The 22,285-nt window shown below is 37.8% G+C and overlaps 2 protein-coding genes across 6 annotated transcripts in view; one reads left to right on the plus strand and one right to left on the minus strand.

The window, feature by feature from the left end:
* The window catches only part of slc6a7 (solute carrier family 6 member 7), a 666,512-nt gene that overhangs the window by 156,765 nt on the left and 487,462 nt on the right, over positions 1-22,285 (minus strand). The gene's annotated exons all lie outside the window — the stretch shown is intronic.
* The window catches only part of pgap2 (post-GPI attachment to proteins 2), a 91,121-nt gene that overhangs the window by 19,505 nt on the left and 49,331 nt on the right, over positions 1-22,285 (plus strand). For 3 of the 5 annotated variants that reach the window (XM_051926497.1, XM_051926499.1, XM_051926500.1), the window contains one exon: positions 157-263. In XM_051926497.1, the coding sequence (XP_051782457.1) occupies positions 157-263 (107 nt within the window). The remainder of the gene's footprint in view (positions 1-156; positions 264-22,285) is intronic. The other 2 variants (XM_051926498.1, XM_051926501.1) reach the window with 1 other exon arrangement.

Below are 22,285 nucleotides of genomic sequence, written 5' to 3' on the forward strand. Positions count from 1 at the left end.
CCAGCATATTCTGGTTAGAAATTACTTCCTAAAGAAACATTTTTTATATTATCAAGAGTGTCTTTTTTTAATATGTAAAAAACCATTTGATTGGCTGGGTGAATAATCAGACTTTTTTCCTCAAGTTACTTCAATATGTTTTCTTTTTTTCTACAGTTATCCATAAATATGCTTTCATCCTCTTCATGCTTTCTGCTCTGAGTTATATGGGACTTACTTGCAAGCTTTGGCGAATGGCTAAGAAAAATACAGTAAGTTCAGAGGTACAGAATTCACTTTTTCCTTTTTTTTCCTTATTTTGGTGTTTAGAGGCAAAAGTCTTGTCACGTACATTGAAACCATTTTTAAAGTTTTTACCTATGCAAGAAATTAAAATGTGTCCATGTTGAAGTTCAGCCAGTGAGTTTATTACCTCACCACTGGTTTCTTTTAATCTCCTTATCGTTAGTCCCGAGCATCATTCAGGCTGTTAAAACAGAGATAAAAGCATTAGTCCTGAGTTTCACTCGGGCACGTTATAGATGCGAAGTTTACTTGGGCTGTAAAAATGGCAATGGTGTAGAATTGCCTTCTCCTATCTTCATAATGGCGTCTTGTAAGAAATGCCTCTCATCTGCAGTGAAATTGAAATGGTCAGTGATTCTGGGAATGGTCATTAATGCTGGGAATCCAAAAGTGACACTCGTGTCACTCGCACATGTGCAGTGTGCTTTTCATATTATTATTCTTATTGTTGTTATTATTAATCATTTGTACTTTTAGTGTTTTGCATGTTTTACAGTAGAAAGATGAGATGTAATAAAAATGTAATTTTTCAATCCAAAAAATGCTTTTTACGGGTATTCTTTGAGGAAAAAATGTAACACTAATGAGGTTAAACAGAAATTAATTAATCTAATGTTTTTCCTTTTGTTTCTTGTTATTTAGAAGTTATACCATACATTATTTATATAAAGTTTGTTTTCGTGTGTGTTTGTATGTTGAAATATGCCGCTTTTTTAACAACCATTGACTGTTCACATAGTTCCCAGTTGCCCCTTATTACAAATTTTGCATTCTGCAATATAATGCAATTGGTGACATTCAATTCATCATACATAAACAGTGCTAACTACTGGTGGTAATGAAAGCCCCTGTCTTGTGCCTTCCAGAGTATCTTGTTGGCTGAAGAAGGTTACACTGAGTACAATAATGGGAGACGTCAATTTGTAATATGTAATTGTTTGTCATTAAAATGGGCCAGTTTAGTAGATTACTAAAACAAATGGTGCAAATCACACATTTTGTACCTGTATATTCCAGGCTGCATTTTTAGTTTAGTTCTTGCTAGGCTTCCCCTTGGTTATTAAAATAACACAACTAAGTTACTTCATTCTAGCAAATGCAAGAGGCTAACACAAACAAAGAAGGAAACTACTTTAAGTTACTGAATTCAGAAGTTTTGCTTAATATTGCGGTTAATCCTGTGTTGATTTTATGCAAGTTTAATAGACAGTTAAATATTAAGGAAGATACCAGATTAGAATAGTAGAGTCTTTATGTCTAAAATACAGAAGTACCTACATATACCTTTTTAAAAAAAAAAAAAAAAAGTTTATACTGGACTTTGTTTAAGCAATCTGTTGTTTGAATTTCATATCACTGGAAAAGCTATCCTCCTTTCAAAACACTGAATTAGTATTACTAAAAAATATTATTACCACTGTGTGTAATACATAGTGGTAGTAACATAATGTAAAATTGACTAAAACAAAATATTCAAGTACTATGTTTTTATTCATGAATACAGTAATCCCTCACCTATCGCGGGGGTTACGTTCCAGAGCCCCCCGCGATAGGTGAAAATCCGCGAAGTAGCGACCTATATATATTTTATTATTATTAATACATATTTTAAGGCTTTATAAACCCTTCCCACACTCTTATAAACCTTTCTCACTCTCTTGTTAACCTTTCCCACACTCTTATAAACACTTCCTATGCTCTTAAACACTTTCTACATTCTTAAACACCGCAGACCAACACTGCACACTGCACGCAGCGATCAGACGTCAATGTGTCTGCACTCGCTTTGTGAAGGGGGGCAGCTGAACTCACGCTGAGCAGAAATGGACTTTGTGCTGCTTCTGCCAAAATGCCTGCTTGTCGCTCTGCGCGTTCGGAAGGAGGAGGAGTGTGTGTGTGTGTGGTTTTGTGAGGGCTGAACGCACGTTCGCTCAAACCCCCCCTCCCCGAGGCGCAGTTCGCATTGTCAAGGGGGTGGGGAGCTGAATGAACGCTAAGGAGAAGTGGACTTTGTGCTGGCTTTGTGCTGCTTGTCGCTCTGCCTGTCAATAATTTAAAAGCCTGTACATCACCAATTTTCCTGTCTCACTGTCTTGCGTGAAGTTAAAATGTTTTATAATAGTGAGATGTTACTCATATCCTTAGCCCAACATCCACATATCATATGTGTTAACAAAGTGTGTTTTATAAGTTTACATGTGTTTAAAGCATGTGGGATGGGTATTTTAAGGCTTAAACTATAAAAATGTTTATATGGTCTTTCTATATCGCGGATTTTCTCCTGTTGCTGATGGGTCTGGAACATAACTTCCGCGATAGGCGGGCAATCACTTGTATTTAAAAACCCGCGAAGTCGTGAATCCGCGAAAAGTGAACCGCGAAGTAGCGAGGGATTACTGTAGTGGTTTTTTTTTGTGTTCCCCTGCTCTCTGTTGTTAACCTTTGATAACAAGATCATGCTACATAATATACAGTATATGATTATAATTAAAACTTTAAACAGAGTCAATGAAGAGTGAGATTGTTTAATGTAGAATGTGAAAACTACATTGTTCTGGGGTGTTCATTCTTAAATAGGAAGACTTTTAGGAAGTTTACAAAGAATTGATTTTGATATTATTAGATATTTAGTAATCTGCTTGTTTTTTTGTAATAACAGCTGAAGTATTGACAAAACTGTGAATATTCAAGAAAATATTTGAAATGGTATTGCCATTAGATAACACACAAACATTATATCTTCAGTGAATCTTCATGAATTAATATTCTGAATAGGGTCTGGAGCTGTTCAAAGACATATTAGAATGATAGACCCCACAGGTAGCAAGTGAAATAAGAAAATCAAGTCCATAAATTAACATTAAGTATACATTAGCACTAGTCCACAATAAGTTCCTGTAGTTTAGCTTGATTGCTTCTTAGGACTTATAATAAGATCAAGCAGCTGGAACTGCAAATAAATTCATCTATATGACTTTAATGGCATGTTGAGTAAGTTATTAGATTGGAAGCCTCAGTCATATTTGCAGATAATGTGTTTGTTGGCACCTAAAATATTGTTTAGAAACATTTTAGAAAGTTCAGTTTAATAACTTCTTTGTAGAGAAAAGCCAAGCAAAATGACACCTTTTATTGGCTAACTAGAAAGATTACAATATGCAAGCTTTCGAGGCAACTCAGGCCCCTTCTTCAGGCAAGGTAATCTTGCCTGAAGAAGGGGCCTGAGTTGCCTCGAAAGCTTGCATATTGTAATCTTTCTAGTTAGCCAATAAAAGGTGTCATTTTGCTTGGCTTTTCTCTACATTCATAATGGCTAACACGGTACAACACCCTATAACTTCTTTGGAAAGATGAAATAAAATACAGTTTAGTTAGAAATTTGACAGTGCAGTATAAAAGATCTTTAGTTGTATGTTTTTCAAAATCTAAATGAATAAAGTTTAAAACTAGATGTTCAGTTAAAGGGAAGATTTTATGCACTATATACAAAAAAGGAACTATAAAATGACAAGTAGGCCTGGGTGGGGAAGCACGGCCCTCCATATTAACACTTACTGTAAATGACACACATTTATAAATAGCTGGCCCCTTCAGTATCTTTTTTTTTTTCCTTTGTGTTTTAACTTGTCTGGTATTCATTTTCTTTAGCTTACAGTACCTAACAGTTCATGACACTTGTCATATAGCAGCATTCTGGTGTGGGTGCTGGTCCATCGCCGGATCACTCATGCACACAACCATGCAGCATTATTTCCAAATTTGTGGGGGTGAGGAGGCATAAGGAAAAACAAAAACACAGACATGCAGCACTTTCTCTTATCCATAAAAAGCAGAAAGTCATTCATGCCAACAAAGTTTATATACTTTATATAACTAAAGAAGTCTTGTTGTGATGATGTGCATATTAAATTAATAAGCAAAAACTTTCATTAGATGCATAAAACACACAACATAATTGTTTTTCGTTTCTCATAAGAATAATTACAAAAATACTTCTGTGTTACCTTCACCACCTTCATACTACAGCAGTGGCTTTCTGGTCGTGGTTATTGAGGGTAAAAAGCAAGCATAATGTTCATGGTAGACATACAGCATTTTTGTTTGGATATATTTCTTTTTGCCAGTTGGACTGAAAAGCTTCAGTTTATATTTCTTTTAAATAGGTCATGTTTTAAGAAATAAATCAATTAAACAATGTCTTAATAAAAATTGTTTTCTAAAATACTTAAAAATTTTGTTTTGGTTGGAAACCAAGTATTTAACTTTGAGTGATCATGCCTGTAATGATGTGCAAAAAAATTTAATATTTTAGAATGATGTAATGGTTTTAATTATTTCTCCATTTTCTGAATCCTCTTTGTCCATGTAAGGCTTTTGGCAAAACAGAATCTATTCCACTCCCATTGAACATTAGACAGGAGCAAGCCATTGATGGGGGTCCATTTTGGGGTACACTTATGTGCAAGCAAACATTTTCTCAATCGGGGCCAGTTTAGAATCAACACTTTCCCTAATCTACCAAGTCTTTATAATTTGGGAGGCTACCAGAGCATCTGACAGAGACATGGAGGTTTAATTATGTAATCTGAATATTCTGTCCCATCACATGTGTGGATATGTTTAATAATTTTATTCATGGTGTTAAATGAGTGGTTAGTATCTATAGGTAGTTAAACACATCTAATCTCTTCTAATTACAACAGAAAAAAATCCTTTGGAGTTTAATGGGAAGTATTACTACAGGGGAAGTTTTGCTTTTTGCTGTGTAATTTATTTAATTGCTAGGAAAGACATTTGCATGAAAAGGCAGTAATACAGGAACTGTGTGTTTTTATTTAAAAAAAATGTCATATTCATTTCCAGAAAAAGCAAAGTAAATCACCACATCTTTAATTTATCAGACTGCTAGCAATCTTGTTGTTTTACATGTTAGTTATGTATTTAATCATAATCCTTGTAGAGAATAATTTTTCAGAATTTTTGGACTAAAAGTTTCTCTAATTTGGAGAGGGTTTCTGATATTGAGGTCTGTTTTACCATTCAGTTTTTACCCTTTAAAAGTTACAGTTGATTTAGCTGAAAAGGTAAATGTTGCAATCAGTTAGAATATCTAAGAGAAGGAAGAGGTATAACTGCTTGCTAAGTTCCTGCTACTTTCTTCATTTGCAAGCAATGTTGCTGAGAGTTTTTAACAATTTCAGCAACACTGCATATTTTGCAAAGAGGAGGGAAGAAGAGATTTCCTGTTTGAATGAAGAAGGTCTGTTGGCCCCTTTTAACCACTCACTTTCTATTTCTAAATTGTTTATGTGAGTATAAAGTACACACAAGAAAGCTGATTACAGTAAATTTCACAATAATTGTACAAACAGAATTGCAGTCTATGGGATAGAGTTGTGACAATGTACTTTCAGAAATAAGAGATTCAAAAACATATACACTCTTGTCCTGAACGACTTCATTAATTAATGATATTCCTTCTTAGCTAGTCTCAAATAATCCAACTAAAACAGAACCAAAATTATTTTGAAAGGCAATCACCAACAACAGAAATATTTAATGTCAAACCATAATACTAGGTATATCTAAATTCAAATATAGGTCATTTTGAGTGTGAATTGAGAGACTGGCTTCAGCAGAAAATTGTAGTCTACAGGTTACCTTTTTCTGTATTATCTTAATCCGTGATCAATTTCTGTATGATTAGAATGATAACTTAATAATTAGCTCATTGTGGTTTTCATATTGTAGGACCACAACTACACCATAAAATACAATTTCATTTTCTAAGAAAGTAAATGTATACCAATATACTCCAATAGTTTTTTTTTTTGTTGTTTTTTTTTAATTTTATTGATTTTATTCATTCCATACACAACTAAAGTTTTACAAAAAAAAAAAAGTTTTGAAACAAATCAACCCCCACCCCTGAGAAAGAGAGCTAGGCCAGCAGTGTAAAACTTTATGCTAGTAAAGATAAGTGAGTAGATAAATTTAACAGATGAATAAAGATAAATGGAGTAAAAGAGGGGAGAGAACCTGCTTCCTCTATTTAAATGCTTATTCTAAAATGTTATTGATTAGATCCTGCCAGGTTTTAAAAAGTTCTGCACAGATCCTCTAAGTGTGAATTTGATTTTTTTCCAGTTTCAAATAGTATATAACATCAGCTACCCGGTGAGTTAGAATTCTTCCAGTTGAGCAGGATAAGTCTACGTGCCAATAGTGTAGTAAAGGCAATCACAGTTTGTCCTTCTCTACTTTAAGCCCATCTGGAAGTACCCCAAACACAGCTGTTAGGGGATTAGGAGGGATTGTGACACGAGGCTGTAATACTCCAATAGGTTTAATCGTCAACTGCTCTTTCGGTATCTTTTACTTTTTAACTTTTTGTTATTTCCTTAATTGTTTCTACATTTTTAAAATAAAGCTGGCAACTGAGAACATATCCTAAAGATGAAAAGCAAATGTACTGTAGTGCCAATTGTATTTCACCCATCCATTTGCTTTTCAACATTGCTCTTTCAAATTTATGGTTTTGGGGAGCTAGAGCCTCTCCCATTAACACTGGATGCAAGATGGGGACCAAGCCTGTATTGCACACCATCAAATCAAACCGGGCTCTCCCAACTCCCGTATGTGCATCTACACTTTATAACATCAAGGTAGTCAGTTAGCTCAATATGTATATTTTAGGTATGTAGTGTGAAACTAAAGTACTGGGAAAAGGTCCATACAAAGAGCACACAGTGACTGATTTGGAATCGAACCTTGATTAGTTGAACTGTAATTAACCCCAGAGTGCTTTATCACTCACTAGTATTTCATTTCAGTCTGAACTTATATGGTATTTCTGATGGGTGACAGGATCAGAGGGCGGAAGTTTTTATGCATTGATTCCATGAAAATGAATACTTTGCTGTCAAAATCCTTAGTTTACAAAAGTACTGTAAATCCTTTAGTTTACTGCTTTGTATTCTAGGTTAACATTTTTACAGACCAGTTTAATTTAACTAAATTGCAAATTCAACCAAAGGCATGACATGACTTTTGATTAAAAATGATTAAAACAAAACCCTTTCGCTCCCAAATGAGAAGTGTATAACCTTAAACACATTATCAGTACTTGCCATATTGTGACAATGATTATACTTAATATTTCTAGTAGAATTTATGGAGAAATACATAAGTTTAAGTTGTTGATTCTGTGTGCTTGTAAATGTTCTTGTGTACTGTACCTTTTTTGTTTGGAGAGGTACATTTTATTATCTAAATTTGTAATGTTTAACCTCTGCTGAAATTGCAACCAATAAAGTTGCAATGACAAAAAAAGCTGAAATGGTGATATGTAATCATAAGCATTAGAATGTTTTCTTTATAGAAAGTTATCTGGGAGTTTGTTTGCCCATTTAATATGTACATTTCATACTATGTTTAAATGTTATAAATATTTTGTCAACCTGTGATGACCACCCATATGAGGGTACTGTATGTTCTTCTGTAGTTATTGACCATATTATTCTTTGACAGGCTAAGAAAGTATGCAGCTTAGAAGAACTATTGCTTTTGAGTTTAGTGTGGCCCTTTCTGTTTTTCCAGCATCTTTAAACTGTAACTCCATTAAAAAAAGAAAGACTATAAGGTTTTTGTATATTATTTTTTCCAGTTCCGCTAATGTTATGGTGCACACTATTTGTGTGTGTGTGTGTGTTTCTAGAGTTTGTGCTTATTTATTTTTGCACATTCCAAAAATATTTGTCATGTTGGTGACCAATTATAGAGTGCAGGCACTGGATAATTCCTTGGTAGGTACCATATTTTGTCCTGACCTGCATCAAGAAATGCCCTACATACCAAGTGGTATTTCATGATTTATTTGCTTCTGAGGGAATGCAGGGAATGTGTCTAACTGGTGAATGATAAAGGTAATTACTGTTGATGCATGATGTAATTCATGTCTTGCATGAGAAAACTTTGCTTTGGTTAGTAATCCACATTACTAACCGAGAATGGTAAACCGGATGGACGCAGGGACATCCGGCCATGGGCCGTAGCCGCAAAAAGACGTACTGCGCAGGCGCCCCAAGAAATGAGGTGCAGCGAGAGGCGGCCGCGACCACAGAAAAAAGGAGTGAGCACAGAAAAAAGGAGTCAAACGCAGGCGACGCACACAGCGCCGCACGAAACCCATTGCACACGAAACTAGCACACAAAAAAAAAAGAAGCCGCTCGCGCCCCACAAATCCCACACCCACCTCCAAGCACCCTACACCCCTACAAGCAACGGACGGGACACACACAAAGAGGACGATTCAACAAGCCCCTGGCACACAAAAAAAACGAACCCACAACCCCCCCCCTACAAGCAACGGACGGGACACACACAAAGAGGAGGACTCAACAAGCCCCTGGCACACAAAAAGATAGAAGACGCTCGCACCCCACCAATCCCACCACCCCCCTCCAAGCAACATCCCCCCCCCCTCCTCAGACGAAAGAATCCGCTCGCGCCCCACCAACCCCCCCACCCCCTCCAAGCAACATCCCCCCCCCCCCCCAGACGCCGGCAAAGCACACAGCGCCGCACGAATCCCATTGCACACGAAACGGGACGCACACAAACAAGCTCCTAGCACACCAAAAAAAAGAAGCTGTGACTGCCACACAAAGCCCATTAGACATGAAACGGGACAGACTACGGACATGGCACACGAAACGTTCACAAAGACGACGATTCAGACCCACAAACACACTAACATCAATAAGAAGTGACACCCAAAGCCCCATTTCTGAAGGAACCGTCCGTATTAAACATACGTCATCTCAACACAAGGATGGGGCTACAACTTCCTAAAATAGACCTTTACACATACAATAAGTATTTATGTAAGGACCCAAAAGTCATACAATTACATTATGGAACTTCAGAACATAGAAACATGGCTAGTAACTTATAGTTTGAAATTCTGTTTAGCTGTGCATGAGTTCATGTTTCAGTACTGTCCAAATATGAGGAAACCACAGTTTATATTAATAACTTGGACCCATCCCCCGACAGCTAAGGCAACTGAGTTTCCTCCCCTGCCCTACCAGCATTACAGAACTGAAACCAAGCGCTTTCAGTTTTTTGCACTTGTTAGTTCATTATTAAAACTCTTTCTCATCAAAACAAAGAGTGCAGGACAGGTATGAATGTGATTTCACAGGTATGTGCTGAAAAAACAGAATACACGCAGATTTTAGAAAGATGACCTGTTCTGTTTTGGAATCTCTTGCTAAATTAATTGGTTTGCAGATCTCAAAAATAAATTTAAACATCAAGAGAATAGAAATTGAAATTAACATAATCTGCCGTTATAGATCTTTTTGATTTTTATCAAGGAGATGAAGAATGTGGATTAAATATAATGATAAGGATAGAACCCTCCCCCCAGATGATTTTAACCAATGAAGAGGTTAGTACCATGTCATTAGCTGCAAGCAATTTTCCTGATATACAACATTAAACAAGTTTAATATAGAATGAATTCTCACACATTTAAAATATATTCACAGGAGGAGACAGTGTTTAACAAGTGATTTATATCTAATATATAAAAATGAATGTGCTCTTGTGTATGAGTGTATATTTGTCAGTTATATAGAACAATAACCTGTCTTCATCAGATTTTGCACAGATTCCCAATTTATATAGGTGAACGTCATCCTCTTTAATAAAATCCCTGTGTGTGTCCGTGTGTGTGTGTTTCTTCTGGTGAAGTGCACATGCGCGGGGCACGGTGTGATGCGCGATATTACTGTCAGAGAAAGTTACAGGTGTTTTCCGGAAATACAAACCAGTATTACTGCGAGAAGAAATTAAAGGTACACGATACAGTGACTCATATTACAGCCACATACAAGCCAGTATTACTGTCAGAGGAGATTAAAGGCATATTACCGATGCACACGCCTGTATTACTGCCAGAGAAAATTAAAGGTATATTACGGACGTACAAGCCAGCGGACGTACAGGACAGTATTACTGTCACAGAAAATTAAAGACACACAATACACGGCAGCAGCCAACGAAGAACGGTCAGCTCAGCAAGTAAACATCAACAAAAGAAAGGCTGAAAGAAAGAAAAATGCAACCAACAAAAACAATCGGGAAAAAGTCCCTTGCCATTTAATATAGAGTGTTCCAACTAATGTTTATGCACTATTGTTCTAGCGCCCATTATTGTAACAGGCTAAATGACTAGTAGGCTATATTTGATTAGAAATAAAAAGGATAGCACCAGGTGCCTCTGCTAATTTACATACATGCAAAAGATAAGTTTTTTTTTATTTTAATATTGCTGTAAATCACTGGAACCCTATTAATTGTTGTACAAATATTTAAAATGTAATTAAAATGATTCAGCTTGTCCTGTTAATGAAGGAGTGTTAAAATAACTTGCATTACCAAACAGTTAAATGGAAGATATAACAAATCACCAGGGGCCTCATGTATAAACGGTGCATACGCACAGAAATGTTGCGTACGAACATTTCTACGCTCAAATCGCGATGTATAAAACCTAAACTTGGCATAAAGCCATGCACATTTCCATGGTACCTCATACCCTGGCGTACGCAATTTCTCCGCTCAGTTTTACAGACTGGCGGCACCCAGCATCAAAGCAGTGCTACTGTTCCTGTGTGGTTACCCTTTCTTTCTTAGACCCACATTCCTGACGCGGCTTTATAAATACACTGAAAGTAACTGCATACTATTTATTAGTGTAATGCATCTAATTGTAATTAACCTGCAGCAATATAATGGTCCAGGGAATAGCCATAGTATTCCAAATACCATAACTGCTTTAGTGTTGTTACTCTCACTGCATCTTGTTCTTCTTTCAGCTGCTCCCGTTAAGGGTTGCCACAGCGGATCATCTTTTTCCATATTACTCTCACTGCACCACTCGGAGTATTTATATCACTGTATCTGAGTGGGGAATCACAGCAGCAGCTGATCGGAAAGAGAATTATCGGTATACAGTTTCAAGCACACACTACCTCAGCCACGGCAAAACACGTCAAAGTCTTTCCTGTACGGACCTCGCGTTTCAGAAACAGTTTCATCCCAAGAACTATAAATGCACTCGAATCAAGTGCTCCTTGTAGAACTGTTTGTACTTATAAGTACAATTACCCCACTGTAAACTTGCACTACAGTTATAATATTGCATAACCTGCGCCACTTTATAAAGCACGTATTTACATATGATGACGATATCATTTTTAAGATGAAATACAGCAATATATGTTGCTTATAGTATACAGATAAAACTTTAACTTCATTTAAATAATCGGTATTGTTACCCTAAGTTCTTGTCAATAAGCCGCGGCTTATCTAAGGAAAAAAGTTGTGAAAATGAAAAAATAGAATATCGGCTTATACACAAGTCCGGCTTATACATCCATCGCGGGGGTTGCGTTCCAGAGCCACCCGCGAAATAAGAATATCCGCGAAGTAGAAACCATATGTTTATATGGTTATTTTTATATTGTCATGCTTGGGTCACAGATTTGCGCAGAAACACAGGAGGTTGTAGAGAGACAGGAAGGTTGTAGAGAGACAGGAACGTTATTCAAACACTGCAAACAAACATTTGTCTCTTTTTCAAAAGTTTAAACTGTGCTCCATGACAAGACAGAGATGACAGTTCCGTCTCACAATTAAAAGAATGCAAACATATCTTCCTCTTCAAAGGAGTGAAGCAAACAAATCAATATGTCTGTTTGGCTTTTAAGTATGCGAAGCACCGCGGCACAAAGCTGTTGAAGGCGGCAGCTCACACCCCCTCCGTCAGGAGCAGACAAAGAGAGAGAGAGGGAGAGTTTGTTTTTCAGTCAAAAATCAATACATGCCCTTCGAGCTTTTAAGTATGCGAAGCACTGTGCAGCATGTCTTTTCAGGAATCAGCTTTACAAAAGATAGCAACGTGAAGATAATCTTTCAGCATTTTTAGACGAGCGTCCGTATCGTCTAGGTGTGCAAACAGCCCCCCTGCTCAATCCCCATACGTCAGGATCACAGATAGTCATCGCAAGAGAGAGAGAACAGTAAGCCGGGTAGCTTCTCAGCCATCTGCCAATAGCGTCCCTTGTATGAAATCAACTGGGCAAACCAACTGAGGAAGCATGTACCAGAAATTAAAAGACCCATTGTCCGCAGAAATCCGCGATATATATTTAAATATGCTTACATATAAAATCACAATTTAAATGACCGCTACGCGCTCGTGTTGACTCGGCGACGCCCAGAGCAGAAAGAACGCGCTCCGGCCGCTCCAACCGCGCCATGCGGGGAGTGAGAGAGACGGCAATATCTCACACTCTCTCCCCCCTTAAAGAAATTAAATGGGCGCGAGTGAGACCACTGACCTCCCTCCCTTCTATTAGTTATAGGTTATAGTACGTTCGGCTTATCCATGAGTCCGGCTTATCTATGATACGATTTTATTTTAAAAATTCGTATGATTTTTGGTCTCCGGCTAATACATGAGTCCGGCTTATAGACAAGAACTTAGGGTAATAATTAAACATGTGAGGACACGGTGCCGCAGCGCTAGCTAGTTCACGGATAGCTCCTGCCTTGCGCTGTATTATTGCTGGTGCTGACGCGACACTGGAAGGATAGATGGATAGAATAATTAAATATGTACTATGAAGATATTTCAATGTTCCTTAAAAGTTTTGAAGAATCGGCGTTCTAAGCTTACAGATGGCTTAACGTCTATTACAGAGCTGATTGTGTGGCGATTGGGTATTTGGAGAAAGAAAAGTAAGGACAGGAATTGGAGGTTAGTGTGTTTGAAAGAGATAGTACTGCTGTAATAAATTACTTCATCGAAGGTCGCGCATGGCGCAGCAAGCCTCTTGCGTGAGATATGAACAATCACTGCTCCACCACGTTCCCATGTTTAATAACATGCTTTCATTCCTATCATCATGAAAAAGATATCGCGTATATATCTCAGTATTTTAATTATTCAGAGAGCTGTAATATCACGAATGTAATGGATTCTGTGTCGTGTCGGAGAAAGAGAAAGAACAGAAGCACGTAGTGATTCACATACATAGAGCACATAGAAGATCAAACACAGAACAAAGCATTTAACGTCCTACTTTAGTTACGATGGGATTTGAGAAACTAGTAAAATAAACGATTTTAAGATGAAGTTTATGATGTTCTACTTTAATGACAAAATAAACTATGTGATTAAAGTGGAAATTTCGAGATTAAAGTTGACATTTCATGCTTTTTTCCCCACTGTGTGCCTATTTTTTTTCTCTGTACCCTAATAAGCTTTCATATGACACTCAGACGGTCCGCTACGAGTCGCTTTTTCACACCGACTTTGTTATGTGACAACTTTTTTTATTTCTGGCACTGTGCAACTTTGTGAACTTGAGCTTTCCAGTTTCTCCGACACTATGTCACTCGATCAACTTTCTTTTGTTAATTATACCACTGTTAAACCAACAAATAGTACATTTTTCCTTTGCCTCCACTTGGTATTCGCTGAAATTCATATATTTTCCCCCGTGCTTTTCCCATTGTCTTTTCACAGAAGGTTATTTATATCGATTTGCATATTCAAAGCAGCATAATTCTGGGAGTTGTTGGGGCGGGACAGAAGGCGCGTGCACGTGCGTTACTTTTCACGTTGATCGGGATTTATGTAGTGGAAGAACGTGAAAGTTTGCGTACGCACAGATTCTTGCATCTGGATTTTTCTGTGCGTACGCACATTCCCGCTTTTGTTCTTACGCCATGTTATAGTGTGAGTTCTACGCACGGCGTTATACATGAGGCCCCTGGTCTCACAGTAGCACCATGGTTAGATCTTCTTCACAACTCCTCAAGTCCAAATCCTGGCCAAGATTCTGTCTATATTGAATGTGCACATTCACTACAGACACGGCATGTGTTATATTATTTAGACATTCCTAACTAGCTTGGTATGAATATGGATGTATAAATTGATTTTTGGATGGTGGTGCTTTAATGACTTTTTTTGCCATGTACCTGATTCTGCAGGGATAAGCTCTGACCTGGAACAGAATTTAGCAGGTTTAAGGGAGGGAGGATTAATGGGTGGAAGACAGAGTTATCATAGCAATCATCCATACATGTTAACCCATAATTGAGCAGTTTTATATATAATTAGATTAGACTTTGGTAATCCCAAGGGAAAAATTCTATTTTTTGTTATTTATAACTGATATGCTAGAATTATCAGAGATATCATGTAGAGTTATGTGACTTCACTTCCAATGTGAAAGACTGATTGGAAAACTGCAGGAGATGGAGTTTCTTAGTACCAGGTGTATATACGTGCAGAATTAGTTTAAACACAAAAAGTGGATTTGGATTGTCATGTCTGTTTTGATTTGAATTAAATATACCATTGTATATTTAACAGGTTGGGGAGCACACACTGGTACAGTGCGTTCCCACACCCACCACAAAACGAAACAGCTCGGGATCCTGGTTGGCAATACTCCCAGGCAGACATACGGTCCAGTCCCATCCTTTCAAAAATGACCATCTATCTGCCGCAGTCAGGTGTTACGTGGGTGTCCTCTTGGCGTCAACATTGAGGATCCTGCAAGCCAGATCACCCTCTGGGTATCGGGCCACATGGCCGTAACTGATGCTCCCTCACAATGTAGGTAATGTACTGCATTCAGGACTCAATGAGCAACCAGTCATTTGACACAAAGTCAAACCAGCAGTACCCAAGGATTCTCCAAAGAGATACAGTACCGAAGGAGTCCAGTCTTCATCTCAGATCACTGGATAGTGTCCATATCTCGCAACCATATAGCAAGACAGGAAGCACTCGGACTCTAATGACTTGGACCTTTGTCCTTTTGCATAGATATCAGGAGTGCCACACAGCCCTTTCCAGCGACTCATGACCCCCGATGCTCTCCCAATCTGTCTACTGACTTAATAGGAAGAGTCACCAGAGACATGACTTTTATTCATTGTAGTATAGTTTTTAAAACTGATATAATCTATGAAAAATCGTGTTAATTTCAAGCTAAAAAATGGTTATCGTGGAAGATGTTTTTCTTATTTAGGAGACACTGTTAATCCCATAGAAATGTACCTGATATAGGAAAAAATTTTAACAAACAAAGTCCAAGAGAAAAAGCATAGGACTCCATGAGTATCTCCATAACAGACATGGACAGATTTCTTGGTACCCTTTCAGCTCATTGAAAAAGTGCTGTATACCTCCTTAAGACTGATTAAATGAAAAACAATTGTTCTTGCATGCTATTGATATGCCATAAAGGAAAGCAAAGCAAGTGTGAAAAGAATATATAGTATTGCTTATTCTGCAAAGATATTTTTAAATGTCCTGGACACATTAGGTTCATACCCCAAGAAATAATTGGATTAGACTGATTTTTTTTCAAACTGTCTGTATTCTTTAATTATCGCATGTCTCTGATAGTGCAGTCAGTCACTTAGCCTATTAAAATGGAGAAAAGTAGGCACTCTGCTATTTGGCATGATTGTGTGTCCCACACTAAACATGAACAAGAAGAAGCAAAAAAGCGAATTTTCAGGAGATCAGAAAGAAAACTGCACTGCAAAAAATGAAATCATAACAAGCCAGAAAATCTTGAAAAGAAATAATAGATTGTTTTTTTTTATTTTAAGAATAACTGACTTGAGTAGATTTGTATGTGTAAGATATATAATCTCATTTTTAGAAAAGTTAACAAGTTCAACTTTCTCACTATATTGGCAGATAATTTTGCTTGATTCTAGTACCTTTTTCTTGTTTTTCTTGTTAAAACAAGAAAAAGGTATTAGAATCAAGCAAAATTATCTGCCAATATAGTGAGAAAGTTTAACTTGTTAAATTTTCTATAAATGAGATTATATATCTTACACATACAAATCTACTCAAGTCAGTTATTCTTAAAATAAAAAAAAAACAAGATCTATTATTTCTTTTCAAGATTTTCTGGCTTGTTAAGATTTCATTTTTTGCAGTGTGCAGACAGACACGTTAAAGGCAAAGACTATAAAACCATCTCAAAGATCCTTGATTGTCCTGTAACAACAGTGGTACATCATATTAAGAAGTGGCAGCAATATGAAAATCAGGCCCAAAATGGACAGGAGGATAGTGAGAATGTTAGATAAAAAGCCAAGGTCAACTTCCGAGGAGATACAAGCTGAATTCCAAGGTCATGGTCTATCAGTATCTGATCACACCATCTGTCACTTTTCGAGTGACAGTGGGCTCTAGTGAAGAAGACACAGGAGGACTCCACCGTTGAAAGAAAAACATAAAAATGCCAGACTGGAATTTGCTAAAGTACATATTGAGAAGGCACAATGCTTCTGAGAGAATGTTCTTTGGACATATTAGATAAAACTGGAGCTTTTTGGAAGTCACATCAGCTCTGTATACACAGACACAAAATAAAGCTTTCAAAGGAAAAAAAAAACACCATACTTCGTGTGAAACATGGAGAAAGCTTGGTTATGTTCTGGAGCTGCTTTGCTACATCTGGTACGGGTTGCCTTGAGTCTGTGCAGGGAACAATTAAAGCTGAAGTCTATCAATACATTCTGGAGCAAAACGTACTGTTCAGTGTCAGAAAGCTTTTTTCCAGCCACAGTTCATGGATCCTCCAACAGGAAAATGACACAAAACACACAGCTAAAAGCACCCAAGAATGACTAAGAACAAAACATTAAGAGTATTCTAAAGTGGCCTTGTATGACCCCTGTTTTAAATCCTGTCGGACATTTATGGAAAGAACTGAAGCATGCAGTCTTTAGAAGGCACCCTTCAAACCTGACACCACTGGAGCAGTTTCTTCAGGAAGAGTGGGACAGACTACCTGTTGATAGGTGCAGAAGTCTCATTGAGAGCTACTAGAATCACTTGTTTCCATTGATTGCATCTAAAGGTTGTGCAACAAAAATGAGGTTAAGGTTTCCATCATATTCATTTGTATTTTTATTCTGTTGAATCAAAACACTAAAGCAAAGTCTGATTTTTGTTAAATATGGAATAAACAATGATGGGTGCCAACTACTTCTGTCAGTTTTTCAAGTTATTTCAGACACAATTGTGCATTCTTCTTTTATCATGTAGGGGTACAAACAAATTTTTCCATGTCTGTACATAGGCACTGACCCATTGATTACACTTTAGACGAACATCAAGGATTTGAACTTGATGCATGCTGTTACAGTGAGCCAGTGCAGTTACTTGAAAAGAGGAGTGACATGCACCCATCTTGGCTGGTTGAACACAAGAAAGTTGGTGAAATTTCACTCATAATCAGTGGCTTGGTAGTGCATGCAGGTTCTCCTGCCAGTAAAGAGCTGCAGTAGTCCAGACATGACAAAATCAATGTCTGGTCCTAGAGATTAGATATGGTTTGATGTTGTGGGTGTAATATGGGTGGGAGACAGCTGCAACATGGTCAGTAAAGGAAAGATGGTCATCAATTACCACCCAAAGGTTGTGTACTGACTTGGTGGCTGTTAGCAGTGATTAGCTTTGTTGAAAAGAGATGGTGTGTTTAAAGAGTGGCTGGCTGGGATAACAAGTAGTCTGTGTTTGTCAGGTTGAGGTGGCGATAGTGCTCCTTTCAGATTGAGAGATCCGTGAGACATGCAGATATCTTAACCAAGACACCAACTCGTGGGAGGGGGTATTAAAAGTCCAAGTGTCAATCTGAGAAGTTACCAGTGTCATTTGGCTGAAACTGGAGTGAAGGTGCATGGGTCCACAATTTCAACAGCTCTGCATAAAACGGGTCTCTATGGGAGGGAAGCAAGAAAAAAGCCATTCCTTAAGAAGGTGCCCAAAAAAGCATGTATAGCAATATCTGAAAAACATGAGAAGGACCAAGTTAAGATGTGGGGGAAGATTTTATGGTGAAATGAGACCAAAATAGAACTTTGTCCGGACATCAGAAGTTATGTGTAGTGTAAAACTAAGGGCTAGTTTATACTTCACGGTCAGAACGCATATGTGCATGCATCATGGCCGCCACGTGTTCCCAGCGTTCATTTGACGTGTCCTCTGAGCACATCCTCAGAAATTAATGCAACACATGCGTGAGTTGCAATACCTGCAAAAAATTGGGGGGGTGCAGTGTGTTCAAGTTGGAACGTGATGTCAGAGTCTTCAATCACTATCAACATGTGACAGCAAGTTGCTTTGCAGATGCTACAGGATCAATGTGCATGCTTCAATGTTTGATAAATGATTCAATGTGGTGAAGTAAATCATCAAACTTAAATGTTCACATGCAAATGTATTCTTGGTACTTCATCTGTTTCTTGCATGGGCAAATCAAGCGTCACATTTGGGGTTTTTTTTCGTAGCAGCATTAGAATGTACAGAAATGTATATGATCTTGAAATTTCCACTTTAATCTCAGAGTTTGTCATTAATGTAGAATGTCATCTTAAAACCAACCCAGTTGTTAATTGCTGCATGCTTCTGGGGCTTCCTCTTGTGCTGACAGCAGCAGCAGGCAGTGATTGACACACACACAACACATTAAATTTATGATATTACAGCTCTTTGCACGTTCAGAATCCTTGAATTTATACTTTATCACTTTCATGATGAAATGTGTCAATGCGCCTTGTTAAAACATGTATGCTACATTTTACAGATAAATCATTAACTTCATTTAAATCATTAATACTGTTAATAAGTACACATTTGGGTGGCATGGTGGCAGAGCGGTAGCGCTGTTGCCTCACAGTAGGGAGTCATGGTCCCGGCATTCCCTGCCTGACGTTTGTATGTTTTTTTTTTTTCTGGTGGGTTTCCTCAGTGTGCTTTGGTTTCCTTCAAACGACATGCAGATGTGGGGATTTGGTGATGCTAAAATGACATTAGTGTATGTGTGTGTGTGTGTGTGTGTGTGTGTGTGTGTGTGTGTGTGTGTGTGTGTGTGTGTGTGTGTGTGTGCTTGTCTTCATCTTGCGATGAGCTTATCCCCCGTCCAGGGATCGTTTCTGCCTCAAGCCCAATGCATGCTGTAATGGGTGCGTCCCTGGATTTTTGGAAATAAGCATTAAACATCCATCCTTTTCAGAGATATTGTGGCAAGGTGTTCTGAGGATTTAATGGATATTTCAGGAAATTCACAACACAGTGAAGCCGAATATTGTTTTCTGACTGTGATGATATCTCGAACTCCAGATTTACATAAAGTACGCATGAAAGTATAAACAATACACAGCTTGCATAGCAGCTGCGTCCGCAGGTGCACACATTGCGTGAAATATAAACCCAACCTAACACTGTCCATGCCTCAAAAAATGCCATACTCAGGTTGAAATGTGGTGGTTGAAGCATCATTGTGTGGCTTGTTTTTAATGTCCTGGGATTGGGAATCTTGTCAGATTTGAAGGAACAATGGATGCATGGACACAAATACCACACAATATTGCAGGAGAACGTATTCCAATGTTCTATGAATCTATGGCTCAGCTTTCAACATGACAGTGACCCTAAGCATAAGGCCAAAGCGACGCTGGAATGGCTCAGAAACAGAAAGGTGAATGTTTTGGAATGGCCAGGTCAAAACCCTGACCTCAACCCTATTGAGAATCTGTGGCACTGTTTGAAAACTGCTGTCCAGAGGTGCTATCCCACTAAACTACAAGATCTTTATCATTTGTGCCAAGAAGAATGGAGAAGAATCACTCCTGAACAAAATCCAAAAGAATTAAGGCTATTATTGCACCAAAAGGGTTCTCCACAAAGTATTAATGTACAGGGCTTGAATACTTATACAAACACTGAGTTTTTCTTCTTCAGTTAAATATCTAAAATGGTTGCGGCATAAGAGTTCACATTAAAAATACAGAATAGATAAATATGTGTGCAAATCTTTTGTCATGTAGAAAATTGATGACTTTCAAGAGGATTTACTTTTGAATGCCTCTGTAGCTGTTTTTCTGCCCATTGTACGTATTGCTAGTGTAATCAAATGTTGCTCAATCTGTTAAACACACATATGAGGATGCATCTGATATATGTGAACACCTAATGAAGAAGCACAGCGCACTAAAGAAAGTGAAGGCAGAGGCAGCTTAATATGAGCTATGAGGAAAAAAGGTGTAAAAACTGCTGAAGAAAATTAAAGACACATAGAAGGTATGGCATATAATTATGATGGGAATAAGTAAGATTCTTGCCAAATGAAATCTGTTTCTAACAATAACACGGTGAAAAATGGAGCCTTCTTAAGGGTAGATTTTGTACAAATTTCAGGAAATAGGTTTTGCAAGTGAACAACATAACAGTGTAGCTGAAAGTAGAAGCTTGGATATTTCTTTTTGTGTAAAAAATAGTGCCATATTGGACTAAATGGTCTGACCACTCCCCAACAAGTCTCCCAACGCACTTTTTATAATATTGTGTATAACTAATTGCGATGTTAAATGATACGTACATTTAAATAAATTTATGAGCTTAATCTGAGTCCAGGGGTTCAAATGGGGATGCAGAGAGTGTGTTGCATGAGAACTATAAATAATTTCACTGTCCCTTGTTAGAATCGGATGAAATTACAACAATTTTGTCTTTAAGGGAGAATCAGTTACGTGTTTATTGAAAAGGGACTTAACCATCTTGATCGTGGTGGACCAAATTACTTTGCTCTCTTTCCAAAGGAGGCGGCTATAAATTGTGTGATAAACTTGTGTATGGTTATGCATTCTTGTGTTGATTGAGGATTTCATGAGCATCAAGTTCAAACTCTCCTTAATGTATCTGTAGAATGTCAGCGTACAGATTATGGTGTACCGGTACTGGAAAAGTACTGCAAAACCCAAATTTAAAAAAAAATTATCAGCAGTTCAGGAATATCTGTACTGGAAGTAAATGTCAGGTTTCCTCTCAAACCTCCGCCCGGCATCCTACTATATACTTGCTATTGCAGTTTTGGAAAAATCATCCATTTCTTAAATTTCTCAAAATGAAACTACACGCTTAAACACAATTGGGACTTCACGGGGGACACTATTGCTTTAAGGCAATCTGGACTGAATAGCCACCCCCCTTATTGCTTTGACACAATTAGAACTTCCTGGGACACAGCCCACTTTTCCCTTACTGCTTCAACGCAAAGTGGACTCCACGGTCTTACAAGGTGAAAGTGATGTGTTGTTCTGTGTGATGGTGCGGTGCATTAGGGGGGCAAGCAATTGTGCACTGGATCAGGGAGGCTGGAGTAAGACAAGCAGTTTTTTTCTTTTTGGAGTTAATTCATTTTTTGCTTCAAAACTGATTTAGTACTGGTGTACTGAATTTCTCTGAATTGTAAAATATGCATATTTTGTAAGTTCCAACTTTATTAATAGCACAGTATAATTAGAAGTTTAGGTTTAAATGTATTCAGTTATGTTACTATAAGCAAATGTTGGGTAGATGTTGTAGTTGTGACACTATTACTATTGCTGTTTCTGTCTCCACCATTGATGTGATATGTAATTCTGAATAAGTCACACAAAATGTATATTTATGATTCACCTGAGTGATGTCAAGTAGCCTAAGGTGAATAAACAGTTTTTTTTTTATATCCGTTAAAAACCATGGAAGTCACAGTGGGAGAAACAAGAAAGTATCAAACAGAACATGAAGAAATCCATGCTCTGCTGTCTTTCTAGTACTGCCTGTATTGGCTCAGGTCTCTGTGTACCAGAAAATGTGGCTCACCTAATTACTTACCAATGCCTCACACAAGCTCTCCCATTTACACCTTCTCCTTCTCTCTCTTTTTCTCCTTTTTCCTGACAACTGTTTCTGCATCCCCTCTTCCCAATTTGACACTCAAAGGATTCCCTCATTGTGAAGATGCGTTACACCTCATTGCCGGGTAACTTGTACCTGAGCCTCCAATCAGCCATAAAGAGCCATATCTACTAGTCCACTTCGCTGTTGGATAGCAA

The sequence above is a fragment of the Erpetoichthys calabaricus genome, chromosome 4 (genome assembly GCF_900747795.2).
Source record: "Erpetoichthys calabaricus chromosome 4, fErpCal1.3, whole genome shotgun sequence".
NCBI lineage: Eukaryota > Metazoa > Chordata > Cladistia > Polypteriformes > Polypteridae > Erpetoichthys > Erpetoichthys calabaricus.